Source organism: Engystomops pustulosus, chromosome 2 (assembly GCF_040894005.1).
Source record: "Engystomops pustulosus chromosome 2, aEngPut4.maternal, whole genome shotgun sequence".
Classification (NCBI taxonomy): domain Eukaryota; kingdom Metazoa; phylum Chordata; class Amphibia; order Anura; family Leptodactylidae; genus Engystomops; species Engystomops pustulosus.
In genome coordinates this window covers 125621856-125636763 of record NC_092412.1, presented here as the reverse complement: position 1 = coordinate 125636763, position 14908 = coordinate 125621856, and the positions used below count along the sequence as shown (strand labels likewise).

General features: G+C 37.3%; 1 protein-coding gene across 2 annotated transcripts in view; it reads right to left on the bottom strand.

Moving 5' to 3' along the window:
* Positions 1-1752: 1752 nt before the first annotated feature.
* Positions 1753-14908, bottom strand: part of DOC2B (double C2 domain beta) — a 452434-nt gene continuing 439278 nt past the window's right edge. For both annotated transcript variants that reach the window (XM_072136265.1, XM_072136266.1), the window contains one exon: positions 1753-14805. In XM_072136265.1, the coding sequence (XP_071992366.1) occupies positions 14669-14805 (137 nt within the window). In that variant the 3' untranslated portion in view covers positions 1753-14668. The remainder of the gene's footprint in view (positions 14806-14908) is intronic.

Below are 14908 nucleotides of genomic sequence, written 5' to 3'. Positions count from 1 at the left end.
CACAATATAGTGAGAGAATGTATTAAGACTATCATATAGAACAGCACTCTCAAAATTCCCCCCACCGACTTCCCCCCTCTCTACTAAGAGGTTCTGGCCTCTTGGTAAATACAGGTGCAAACTCTGCTAGTTCCGACCTGTAGTTCAGCTTGGAACTGGCAAGTTTTTTCTCTAGTCTCTGCTGGAACTCCAAGGGAAACTATAGAAAATGTGGCCTGTCCTGCTCCAGGCCCTAACACACCCAAGTGGCGTGCGGGCTGTAGAAAACTGAAAAGGTGGAAGTAAAAGCACTGCCAGCTCTGTTTTTGGGGGCCAGTTGTTACATGCACTATTGAGGCCCCCTGGATCACCTGGATTCAGCATTTAGTACCACAAGACATGCAGTAATGCTCATTTTGTATAGGAAAACATTTATTCTTCTTTGCAATCTCTCAAAAAGTGGTGGTCATATCCCAGGACAGCTGCTTTTTATTTCTAATGCACCACATGATTAAATTTATGGGAATTTTTAAAATAAAAACATCCTATGGAAGAAGTGTATGCATATGGCAGATGGATGAAATGTAATGTAAATGTTCTGTCAGTAATATCCCTTTTAGGTCTAGAATGCGTTGGAAAGTTTTGCATAAAAGCAGTTTAACCCCTTACCGACATGTGACGTATTAATATGACATATGTCAGCTGTGGTGTATGGAGAAGGCTCACGGATGAACCCTCTCCATTCAAGGTGGGTGTTTGCTGCACATTGCAGCAAACACCAACTGGTAACACCTGAGATCAGTGCTAAGTGTTAACCCTACGATCAGTGTGGGCACTGCCATATTGGCTTAGATCATCACTCCCCGTGACATCATCAGGGAGCAATGATCTGTCTCCATGTCTCTTTGTAAGACTTGAGGCTGTATGTTTTCTTGCCATTGTACAATGTACCATTGTAATAAATGGTCAAAAAAAAAAAATCACATATACTGCCATATTGTAGGATCAATCAGAAAACCTAGGTTTAAAGTACCCTAAGGGGTCTGAAAAATAGTAAAAAAACAAACATTATAAAACCTGTATAAATTTTCTATTCCTGTGATTGTACCGACCCAAGGAATATAGGAGACATGTCATTTGGGGCGCATAGTTAGAGACATAAAAAACAGAAAAGCTGAAAACCACAAGAAAATGGCACAAATGAATTTTTTCATCAATTTCATTGCATTCACTGCAGCTCTTTACATGCAAAAATAAAAAGCTAAAGATAGAAGGGGGGGGGGGAGTTAAAAATAGAAATACAAAAACTAAAAAGGCCCTGGTTATTAAGGGGTTAAAGTAGTATGCTAAATAGATAAATGGTGCATCTAGGCCAGTGATGGCAAACCTTTTAGATCATGAGTGCCCAAACTTCAACCAAACGCCATTTATTTATGGCAAAGTGCTATAGTGCCTCAGCAACAGTTGAATGGAGGAGGGCGCATTTGGACTATTGCAGCTTCTCTCCAGGGTCCCCATGTACAGGAAGAATTGTTGGGCCAGCATTCTTTGAGCCCTGTCTGGTGAACTCTATTCTGGGATGATGGCCTTGGTGCCCACAGAGAGGACTCCGAGTGCTGCCTCGGGCACCCGTGCCATAGGTTCACCACCACTGATCTAGGCTTTATCCCTTCCATGGTACCTTTTGTAATGTCCCCTCCCTACTCTCTCTGTCCCACATCTATGCTGTTCTTCATTGTAAACCCTCCCACTCAACATTTCAGAAAACAGATCACAACAATCTTTTTAATCAGTTTATTTAGTCATATTTATAAATATTTTAACAAAGCAGACAAAAAATACACAGGGTAGATAATACTGAAATACAAAAGTCTGTAGGATGCAGTTTGGACATATATCTGCAGCCTTCACATTGTAGCAAAACATTAGTATCAAACATTTAACAAGTCATTGCATAACAACAACACTCTGCATGCACTGTTATGTACATGTAAGTTATAAAAGGCTCCAGTAGAAAGTGAATAAAGCAGAAATCCCCTCTTCTAAAAATATGTATTGTTTCCTGCTCATCAGAAGAGAAGCAACAATTACAGGCCAGAAAATCCCACAATGGCAACTGTATTGCCGCTATAAGGGACCATGTACTGGCTGCTGAATGCACTGATGTCTCAGGCTAGTTGTTATGAACGCGTCTTCTAGCTCCTATTTGTTCCAATAGTTAAAAAATAGAAACGACTAATCATTTTAAGTAAAGGGGATGCTGCTTTAGTCTTTTATGATTTTTATAAGGGCTTTAAATATATAGCAGAGAATGAAAAATGACAGCCACATGTTTGTGGGAATTGTACACACAATCCTATGTGGCATCATTTTTTTTTTAAACTGGGAAGAATTTTTAAAGTTTCTTTCTTTTTTTTTTTTTTTTTACAAAGCATTTGTATGCAGGTACTGTAATCCTAAATGTCCGGAATCAATGTAAACACCATAGATCCATTATAATTAGACAAATAGGCAACATATTTTTAATATTTTCATTTATTGAGCACACTAGGTTTGCATTCAAATAAGAATCATGCATATTCTCAGTACGTACCACAATTTTTACAAATTATTTAGGACGTGACAAAAATTAGTTTTTCAATTCACGCCATACAATATATCTGTTTACTAGTTTAAAAAATAAATAAAAATTCAGGCCATATGTCCAAAAATAAAGACGTCTTTTCACTCCATTTGCTGATTTCAATGTTTTTTTTTTTTTTTTGTAGCACGTTGAAAAGTCATTTCATCAAAAGAAATTAGACATGGAAATACTACATTATGCTTAGGCAGTGCATTGTCAGAAATATACGTACTTCAGACAAGATGTGGAGTTTGTACTAGAGAGTAAAGGCTTCTAGAAAAGTGACACTACTGCGCCACAATCCAGAAAACATGCAGCATATACCAGTCATTTCAATGGTTTTTACATCTATTTCATAAGTGTAACATTTGTTATTCCTTGGTATAATATTTTATTTGTTTTTACAACTTTAGACTTTGCAGTATGGATGTATAATTAAAAAAAATCACAAAGAAGATAATTGTATTTTTCTGTACCACTAAAACTGGATTTTATGAATAAAATATAAAATAATGTTTTGCTACCTAGAATATTGTGAATTTTCTTGCATATTTTTTATTTGTAAAATTCAGATTAGTAATTTTTAGCTTTGTGACATATGAATAGTATTGAGTATTTGCCTGCCCTTAAAGTGATTGAATTCGGGCTGAACTTTTTATTATCTCAAAAACCATCAATACTTGGCTATTGGCATCAGTTGTAATAGCTTAAATGAATTTGAAGCTATAATTCCCAGAAAATGTTTCTTGAGTGGCCCTGAATTCTTGTAAATTTAGCCCTTAGACTTTAAATGCAAAGCCAAAACCAACAAAAATACAACTTTAGGAGAAACCTGCTTTTATTAGACAGCTGCTTCACACAAGAAGGGTGAGTTAACGAAAGATATAGAAACATTGGATATTTTGTGTTTTTACTATTGAGTATCACATTATCTTTTTATGCTAGTTCAGCACAATTATAACTTTATATTATTATATTCTGTCATTTCTATATACGGTAGTTCTGTGTAAAATAACCCTGGCTTATATACTAATGTAAGACCACTAAAAATTGAATAGATGTTCAACTCCTGTAAATAACTATTTTTCAACTTCTGAAAATCACACTTTTGCTTAAATGGTCAGTCACATTTCAACATTTTGTGCAAATGAATAATACAAGTGATTACAAGAAACTTTATGATATACCTTATTGGAACCAAAGTGCTTCCTTCTCAATTTACTGTGATTATTGACAGACTCTCTCCTTTCCTCCTAATATGATTTCCACTCTGCTGAATTCCATGTGATGGACAGAGGTTGGCATTGGAAACTGAGGTTTCCAATGCCATAAAAGCTCCATGAACAGCAGAGCGGAAGCATTAAAGGAAATCTACCTTCAGGAATCTACCTACTTTTTAGATATAGACTGTAGATTCCCTAAATCCAACTCAGCTCTATACATCATGTACTATTTTCTAAAACCTAAGCAATCTGTTGTAATAGTTTATGTTATTTATAGGCTAATCAGGATGCGTAGTACCCTCGGTGAGCTCCGGAGGCTAAGACTATTCCATGACCCAAGTAGCTCTGCAGATCTGCCTCCTCCCTGCACGTCCATGCTGCCTGTGAGAGATCATTGGCAATGGTTTTCTGCTGCCAATGTCCAGGGTGTGTCACTCATGACATCACTGAGGGATCGCCCAAGGTCTACATTCAATGGATGCTATATGGAATCCACCCTCATAGGGTATTATGGACTACGCTGAATATACACTGGCCAGCAGTTGAAAAAGCACACAGTCCGTTACACTTTTTCATCTTGTGTTTACTGTTATTGTGTTTACTGTTGTATGTGACATATACTTGTCCAGATGGAGGTAAAAAGGATGCCAATATTCGTATATGGACATGTTTCTTTGTATATTTTTATCATTTATAGCAGTGATGGTGTACCTTTTGGAGACTGAGTGCCCAAACTACAACCAAAATCCACATATTTTCCCGTGAAGTGCCAACATGGCATTTTAAGCAGTAACTTATTGCTACCTGTTCTTCCACATCTTTCAATCGTATCGGCCCCCTGAGGTCACCAATAAAGTAGAAAGAAGGAGTGCAAATTCAGACTCTTGATGCTTCTCTCCAGGGTCTCTCTGTACAGGAAGAATGGTTGGTCCAGCAGGAGGACCTCCAAAGATAATGCAGTTTCGTCCACACCTTTTTATCCACAGTGTAAAACAGCCAATGAAGTGTCTCTTTATTTGGTGAACTCTGTCCTAGGGTGATGGTCTGAGTGCCCAAAGGTTCGCCACCACTGATTTATAGAATGGGCGTAACTGGCCTTTGCCCACTTTGTCCATTTTACCATAGTAAAAAGTTCCAGCATTTTCTTAGACTAGTTACAAAGCCAGACAAAATTGTACTAGAAGGCCACCTCTCCTAGCACTTAAGCATGTAATTGTTCTGAATCATCCATTCTCAAAGAGAACTGGATTGTCTGTAAGCGAGCACCAATGTAAAAATTGCCATTTCTGGTATCACATTTCCACCTGCAGTGGAAACTTCAAACTGTGTAAATTTGAAGTGAATCAAGTAAAGCTAGTACTGTGCAGTGGAAAAGTGGCTTAAGTACATCAAATTGTGAAAACTAATTTTTAGTCCCTTATTTCTAAGTTAAGCTGCTTAGGTTTACAACCCCAAAGCCTGAGGCTGCACTACTTAGAGATTCTGATGACGTGTAACCTTCTAATTTCAGTAAGTAGATTAAAATCACCATCCACACCATTCTCCATATATATTTATGCACGTACTGTGTGTCTATATCTCACTAATAAACAATTAAATCTTAATTACAGACACCTTTAATAACTGTTATAGATGTTTATTATAGCCTAGGGTAAAAGTACAGTAAATGAACAAAATCCAGAGGTGTGTTTGTAACCGCCATATAAATTTATATGTAATGTACCTGAAGGTCATTTTTGTTATATATGAACCCAGTCTGAATAAGATTGTTTGCAATCAAGTAGACACAGGCCACCTATGTAATCTTTGAGGGGATTACTCCTCTGAACAACAGATCACTAACTAGAAGCAAAACATGAGATTCTCAAAAGAATTAAATTCTTTAAGCATATAAATGCGAAAAAAAATATGTCAGAACAGATGAGATACCTATATAACAAGAGAAGGTGGAGATACTGTAATATACTAGACTGGCTGAATGAAGACATGATTCAATTTAAGATCAATAAAATAAATGTGTACAAGGTTCCTGGACCAGATGAGTTACACCCCAGAGTTCTTAAAGAACTCAATTCTGTTATTGCTGTGACGCTGTCTAAAATAAAGATTCCTTATTGACTGGTGCAAGGCAAATGTGGTGCCAATATTTATAAAAGGCTTCTAGAACTTTGTCAGGCAATTACAGATCTGTAAGCTTAACTTCCATTGTGGGGAAATATTGGAAGGGATATTAAAAGACTATATACTGGAGTATGTGAGATCAGATGTTATAATAACTGACAGCCAGCATGGGTTTACTAAGGACAGAACCTGATCTGCTTCTATGAAGAGGTGAGCAGATGCCTGGACAGAGGAGCTACTGTTGATATTGTGTTCTTGGACTTTGCTAAGGCATTCAACTCTATTTCTCACAGATGCCTGCTGGGTCAAGTAAGGTTGGAATTGTTTGCATTTGTATTGAAAACTGGCTGAAGTATCCAGGGAGTTGTGGTTAATGATTCCTACTCAGAATGGTTACTAGTTATAAGTGGTGTACCTCAGGGATCTGTGCTAGTCCCACTATTATTTATTTATTATATTATTTGTAAGGTATACACCTAGGGCCTAATAATCCACATGCCACATATATCCTTGGGGGAGTAAATCTGGGAGAGTCCCTTGTTGAGAAGGACCTGGGGGTACTAGTAGATCATAAATTGAATAACAGCATGCAATGTCAATCAGCTGCCTCCAAATCCAGTAGGATCTTGTTATGTAACAAAAGTGGTATGGACTCTCAGGATAGGGATGTAATATTACCACTATACAAGGCATGTGGTTCGGCCTCACCTGGAATATGCTGTCCAGTTCTGGGCACTGGTCCATAAAAAGGATGCCCTGGAGCTGGAGAGGGTACAATGAAGAGCCACAAAAATGATAAGGGGTATGGAGGGTCTCAGTTATGAGGAAAGATTAAACATCTTCATCTGGCCAAAAAAAAGTATTTCTCACTGTAACCAAGAGGTAAAAAAACACAGGGAGGTTTCTCACTATGTTTGAGGCTTTTTTGGAGCATTACAAGTTTTTTTTTATCACTAAGACAAGTTCTATATTTTATCAGATTTAGATATACCAGTAATATTGATTTCTGCTTTTCTGACATCATTGTGTTACATTATAATTGAAAGTATTTTTATAATTTAGTAATACATATCTTGTATGATTTCCCAAAAGTATGATTCTGTAATATAGTGCACAATACAGAGAACTTTTAACATCTGTGCGGAGAACGTGCGTAAAAGTTACAGGAGTTATTTATTAATTTTGGGGAAAACATTTTACATATTTATGTTGCTAAATCTACTTTTATGTTTACCATATATACTCGAGTATAAGCCTAGTTTTTTCAGCACAAAAAAATGTGCTGAAACCCCAAACTTGGCTTATACTCGAGTAAAAAAATATATCAAAACTCACCTTTCCGGCTTCCCCCACGGCTGGCTATATAATGGGGCAGGGGGCTGGCTATATATACTGGGGGATATGGTCTGGCAGGCTATATACTGGGGGACAGGTGCTGGCTATATACTATGGGGCAGGGTCTGGCAGGCTATATACTGGCGAGAGGCTGTGACCTATGCGTTTCCCACCCTCGGCTTATAGTTGAGTCAATAGGTTTTCCCAGGTTTTTGTGGTAAAATTAGGGGCCTCGGCTTATACTTGGGTCGGCCTATACTCAAGTGTATATGGTAATCAAAACTTAAATCTTCTTTCAAGATGTAAAACATTGGACAAAGTCTGATAAGTAAATAATAGCAAGACAGACAGAATATCTACTATAGTTCAAATCCTATTGACACCTTAGCATTGATGTGTTTCATTTCATAATTTTGTGCTACATTTTGATGATTTGGATTAATTATTATTACTTAATTTGGTTTCTTAACCTGTCAAGCAGTGTCATACTTGGGTTCCTTGAGGCCACAAATTGAAATTATACTGTGGACCCACCCTCTATAACATGGTGATGCCTGTTCACAGTGGTTAAGAAGAGGAGGCTAAAATTCTTAGAACATATTTCAATTGATAATTTGTCATTATAAGGAGATACTTTCATCAAGTGTCTGCAATGAGTTAAATTACTAGAAACTTTCTGCTGTCTGTCTGACTACAGAGGAAAAGCTTATGTAGGCACACTGCTAAGTGTAGCAAGAGCGGGGAAAATATGGGAAAGAGAACTTCTTCGATAAAGTATAATACAACATTTTATAGTATCAGCTGCACTATTCATTGCTGAAAAAAATGTAAATTTTCTCAGCTGTTTAGTTACATTAAAGTGTAACAGCCACTTCAGATGATTTTTGATATTCTGTGAGTGGGGAATCTTGTGAACATTTTTATAATATACATTGGGTACAGAATGTATTTAGACTTCGTTAAATTTTTCACTCTTTGTTTCATTGAAGTTAATTGTTTTTTTTTGTTCATTAGTGTACACTCTGCACCCAATCTTGACAGAAAAAAGGAAATGTAGATATTTTTGCTAATTTATTAAACAAAAAACTGAAATATCACATAAGTATTCAGACCCTTTGCTGTGACTCTCATATTTAACTCCCATTCTGTCCATATCCTTCTGATCTTTCTTGAGATCATTCTACTCCTTCATTGGAGTCCAGCTGTGTTTAATTAAACTACACAGCTGTCTATATAAGACCTCACACCTCACAGTGCATGTCAGTGCACATAAGAATCATGAGGACTAAGGAACTGCCAAGGAGCTCGGAGACTGTGAAAGAATTGTGGCAATGGACACATCCGGCCAAGGTTACAAAAGAATTCCTAAGAGCCCAGTGGCCTCCATAATCCTGAATTAAGCTGGAAGAAATTTTGAGGCGACCATAACTCTTCCTCAACCTGGTCATCTAGTCAAATTAAGCAATCTTGGGGGGGCGAGCCTAGGTGAGAAGGTAAAGAAGAAACCCAAGATAACTGTGGCTGAGCTACAGAGATGCAGTAGGAATATGGGATAAAGTTCCACAAAGTCAACTATCACAGCAGCCCTCCACCAGTCAGGCTTTATGGCAGAGTGTGCAGGCAGAAGCCTTTCCTCAGTGCGAGACATATAAAAGCCTGCATACAGTTTGCAAAAAAACACCCGAAGAACTCCCAGACTATGAGAAATAAGATTATCTGGTCTGATAAGACAAAGATAGAACTTTTTGTTGGTGTTAATTCTAAACGGTATGTGTGGAGAAAACCAGGCACTGCTTATCACCTGCCAAATACAACCCCAACAGTGAAACATGTGGCAGCATAATGCTATGGGGGTATTTTTTAGCTGCAGGGACAGGACTACTGGTTGTAATGGAAGAAAAAATGAATCTGGCTAAGTACAGAGATATCCTCGATTAAAACCTCTATCAGAGTTATCTGTACCTCAGACTGGGCCGAAGGTTTACCTACCGACAAGACCCTAAGCAGACAGCTAAAATAACAAAGCAGCTTCAGAACAACTCTGTGCCCATTCTTGACTGGCCAATTTAGAGCCATGACCTAAACACAAATAATCATCTCTGGGGAGACTTGAAAATGGTTGTCCATTAATGTTCACCAACTGACCTGAGGGAAATGGAGAGGATTTGCAATAAAGAATGGGAGAGGATTCCCAAATCCAGGTGTGAAATACTAGTTGCCTCATTCCCAAGAAAACTCAAAAGGTACTTCTACTCAATACTAAGCAAAGGGTCTGAAAACGTATGACCATGTAATATTTCAGTTATTCTTGTTTAATAAATTAGTTTTTTTAATGAGCAAAAACAAACAAGATTTTACCAGTTGGCAGCAATAAAACAAAGAGTGAAAAATGTAAATACTTTTGTTACTCACTGTACTTCATTAAGAAATTCTCCATAGTTTGTAAAGAAACAGACAGCTTAGTGCCCCTTGGTTACAATGTTACTTCTATGTTGCTATGGAAAATCTGTCTACTAGATTGAAGAGGGGTCTCTCCTGTTGGTTACACAGCTGTGAGTGTTAACCCTTTCTTCTCTCTCCCTGGCTGTAGCTTGCTATGATCATTATTTTTAAAAATAAAACTCAAAGTGAAGAGGTTAATCCGCCCATCTCAGACCAAACACAGGGAGATTAGATGTGAGCTCATGCAGTCTCCATAGACACATACTGTACATGCTGAAATGTGCATCTCTCTGAGAGGGATTAGCTTTAATATGCAGAAGTATATTAAAAAAAACAATTACAACCCCCACAGGCACAATCTAAAAAATGATCTCAAATGATGGGTGTGCTTTTAGTATTCTTTATTTGTAAATTCCAACAGTTGGCCCAAAACTGAACCGCATAAGAGAACTGGGTTATGAATGTAAACATTTATGAAAAAAGGTGTAGGGTTTAATAGAGTACATAAACATAGCATTTATTAAAAGCTCTTTAAATATTGGGGTAAATGCAAGACAGTTTTTCACTCTTTCCCTTTATTTGAGTATCACTTTAGTCATGTGATCCTCAGACAATATATATTTAAAGGAAAGATAAAAATTAAACATGAGGTATGTAACCAAAACAAAGGCCCCTAATGTATGAATCCAACAGATAAACTGATCTTGATATTTCTCCCCATAACAATGCTGCCAGTAATGCTACTGGTTGTCTCCTTGATGAGTGCTGATAAGCTATTAATGGTGAAAAGCTTAAGAGGTGTATCATTGACAGGGCAAGTGTTCAATAAGGAATGAAAGAGTGGAGCTTGCACATTAACCCCTTAGCAGTATGTCACACATCGGGTGAAGGTTTTCTGAGAAGGCTTATTTGCTAAGTCTGCATCATAGTGGGGAGCATTTGCTGCATATTGCAGCAAACACCCAACAGTAACACCTTCGATCGGTGCTAGCAGCAAGGCAGCTTTGCCGGCGGCATTAACAATCATGGGCATCAGGGAGCAGCGATCTGTTACCATGACAGCCTCGTGTTATACAAAGACCTGAGGCTGTCTGGTTTTAACCTTTCTATTACAATATGCTATTTGCACATTGTAATAGATGATGTGGAAGGTTCCCATATACTGCATTACTGTAACATGGTAGTATATGTCAGGATCAATCAGACAATCTAGCATTAAAGTACTCTAGGGGGTCTAAAAAATATTACAAAAAAAAATGTAAAAAAGGACACAAAGGTATGAAATATTTAGCTCCAGAACATGGCAAAATGAAGAATTTTATTTTTGTACAGGACGCTTTAACTTTTGTAAATGCATGAAAACATTAATAAATCCTATATAAATATGAAATCTCTGTGATTGTACCATCCCAAAGAATAAAATAGACATGTCAATTGGGGCTCACAATGAAAGCCATAAAGTCCAAGCCCACAAGGAAATGGCACAAATGCATTTTTTTCTCAAATTTCACTGCATTTGGAATTTTTTTCCTGCCTTCCAGTACACGGCATGGAATATTACATAATGTCACGATGAAGTGAAAATAAGCCCTCATACAGCTCTGTACATGAAAAAGTCATACATTTTTGAAGATAGTGAGTGAGAAATGAAAACTCAAAAATGAAAAAGGGCCTGGTCGTTGAGGGAAATAACCTGTAGTGTACTGTATATTGACTGAGCAGTGAAATTAGTGGGCAGGGATGCCCACTAATCACATTTTTATCCCTTATCCACAGGATAAACAATACAACATAGTACATCCCCTTTAAGTTCAATGCAAGTTTGTTTGCTATTTTGACGGATGGCGCAGTGGATCCTGAAGGAGGGCATCCATAATGCCATCTCATTTCATCAGTTTCTTATCAAAGACAGAACTGAACTTTTTACTACTGTTTTCTTGTAATTACATGGTTTTGCAGTGATTTAACTTTAAACCATGGCAGGATGTAAACAGAACCTTGATAACTCTGAAAAATTAGAACTCAGTCCAAGACTCAAACTGTGATGCTAGAAAGGACATAGCAGATTTAGTTGAAAAAGCCAGGACTGGTAAGAGCGTGAAGAAAAAGTATCAACTAATCCATTTTAATTCCATTGGTTTTGCTCAAAACAGCTGCAATAAAAATGTCACCTTATCTTCATGTATATGATTGTATAAATAAGTACGGAATATTTCAAATGTAGCTTCTATGACTCCTGACTTTAAAGGGGTTATTCACAAATCATTATGATAGGCTATACTGAGGATAGACACGACTCCAGCACTGGTCAACTGTATTTGCTTGGCTATGCAGAGATCATTGATCTATAGTGCTCTGTGTAATGACTGGGTGACAGTGTGCCATAACTAAGGATAGGCCTTTGATAGAAAAATATGAAGGATCCCTTTAATACATTGCTTAAATGTTACTGTTAATTCATTACACTGAAGTATTATAATCAGAATGACCACAAAATTTGTTAAAATAAATAATATATCATAAGCTTTTGGCCCATCATGGTCCATGTAGCTGGTAAAAAAAAAGCCATATTTTCTAACATAATTGATGTATTTATCATATGTGTTTCACTTCTCACTATGATGGACATTGTAGTTGTGTTACCAGCATTCCCATGAATGTCTGCCTTTTGTATTTGCTCATCTTACTGATAAATGACGTAATTCACCTCTAACACAAATGGGCCTGTCATTAGTGGGGGCACATACAAGCCTTTTTTATGAATTGGAGTTAACCAAAATACAAACTGATCGACCCTATTATAACTTAATGGGTTTCTGGGTGCCCTGGTATCCATCATATAACAGATCCATGGCTTTATCTACAAATATGATGAAACAAGAACATTTAATTCCCATTAGCCTAGAAAATCCAAATTTTCTTTTCCATTATAAGAGCAAAATCTGTGACTGATCTTTCGCACTGATGAATACTAACGGCGGCTGATGGACCCTCCTTATAAGCAATGATGTCCATTGGGTTCTGTCATAGTGACAGTGACATAGTGAAAAAGTGTCATTTTGCTAGAAAAAATAACACTCTCTACTATCTCCAACACAGATGTTAGTATTTATATTTCTAATTCTTCTCATTTCAAATGGACAGAATTTCAGTATCAAAGAGGAAAACTATGGAGCAAAATTATAAGCCTGTAATCTGCCTCTGGAAAAGTTTTTAAGACAATCGATATCCAATACCAAAATATATCAACTACTCTTCACATCTTTCAATTTAAACTACAAGGTACAATGTTTGATAGATTATTAATTCAATGCACTAGACTTTTTCCTGAAAACAACTATTTGTACCTACTATTAAGGTAACCCTGTGAATCAGCATCTTCCTTTAGTATAAACATATTATATTACAACAGAAGAAGATGTACCTACTAAGATCCCTGATGGTATGTGATGTGATTGTAAACAATTATCAGCATATATAAGAATATCTTTAGTCAAAACTAGGAATGTCACATGAGGTTCTCAGTGTGCTACTGTGCAGAAAAGGTATTATCACCTTAAAGGAAATATTTTTCCGTTTTCATCATACAAAGCTGCAGACAATGTTAAGTATTGTCCCTGGAGATCTGTGTAACATTACCTTTGTGTGTTGTTAGTAGCAGCAGGACTTTGAAAACTAAAGTTATAACCCCCGTCTGCAGCTCTTGCAGGGGCTGAAGAGCTTTCCGCTTCCTGCACATTACTTCTCCACCGTCCCTCCCTTCAGCTATGAGTAGGATCTGTATCAGGATTTTGGTACTTACAGCAGCGACTCAGAGCAGAGAGCTGTGAGCAATTCATTGCGAAGAGCAGAAAGCTCTTCAGTCAGAAATACCTGCCCAGAACACTAACAGGAGCTGCAAACCTGGATTAAAAGTTCACTTTTTACAGTCCTGCTGCTACTTACAACACCCAGAAAAGGTATGATTGCAATGATCTTAAGGGACAATACCTAACACTGGCTGCAGCCTGTATAGTCAAAACTTGTGATACATTCCCTTCTAAATGGTCAGTAACGTATCAACAAACTTTGCATAAATCAATAGTAAAAATGAACACAAGAAACTTTTTATGATATATGATTGAATAAAAGTATTTTTTTCCACATACTTTGGGTCTTGCTTCCCCCTTCTCTGAAAAAAATAGATTCTTTCTGAATTATTTTCTAAATTCAATTGCTGGTAAAACAAAAGGAATCTCAATAAGGTGTCAGATGACATAGCAGCTGAATGAAGGGTGTTGGAGAGGGGTATCATAGCAGCTAGGCCTCCACCTACCAGCTCAGAGTGGACTTCAACCTCACAGGGAGTGTAGAGACTACAAGTCACATAATGACCAGAAACGGTGTTATTCCTCACGTACGCTCACTGCACTAATGATTTCTGCAGAGTTTGTTGAAAAGCTATGTACCCTTTAAATGTAATAGTGCAAACCAGGATACAGTAATCATGGGATATATTCTTTCTATGTGTTATATAATCTGCTACTTTGCATCCCAGCAGCATCGCAGTGAAAACGTTTCCGTCACAAACTACGGATTACAATGTGTCTGTCACATTTCACTGCTCATGCATTCAGACCTATTGAATGGCGAAGTTTAAATTAACATGAGCAAAATATGTAGCCTCCCGACAGATAGAAAAGCCATATATCACAAGTTCAAGGTTCCCACTATGTAATTCCCAAAATAGGAAGCTGATGCTGTTTTTTGGATGAGGTGTGTTGAATGCTTTTACCCTGATTGGCACTATTACAGCTCAATGTACTAATAAAAGCATAGCAGGCAAATTATTCCTAGTCATCTTTTCACTTTTGCATGGTCATAGTAAACTGGTAAGAGCAAAGGCATAGCTTGTGTCTTGTTCCATTACATCTGTGCCACCACAACACACAGTGGCGCTCTCAGGTCAGTCACTTAGGGCAGCTCCCGGCAGCTCATTTGTTAAAGTGTGCCAGCGTTCAATTTTCTTGTCTTTGTTTTTCAGGCAGTCAAACCAGTGTTTAAGACGTTCTCCTTTTGCATTGATACCTAAAACAACTCCACCTATTGAATGAAGAAAAATACTTTAACAGAACAAGAATTCAGTTGCGTTTTCAGGTTATTATTAATACCATCATATAATAATCCCCGATAAATAAGCAATAGT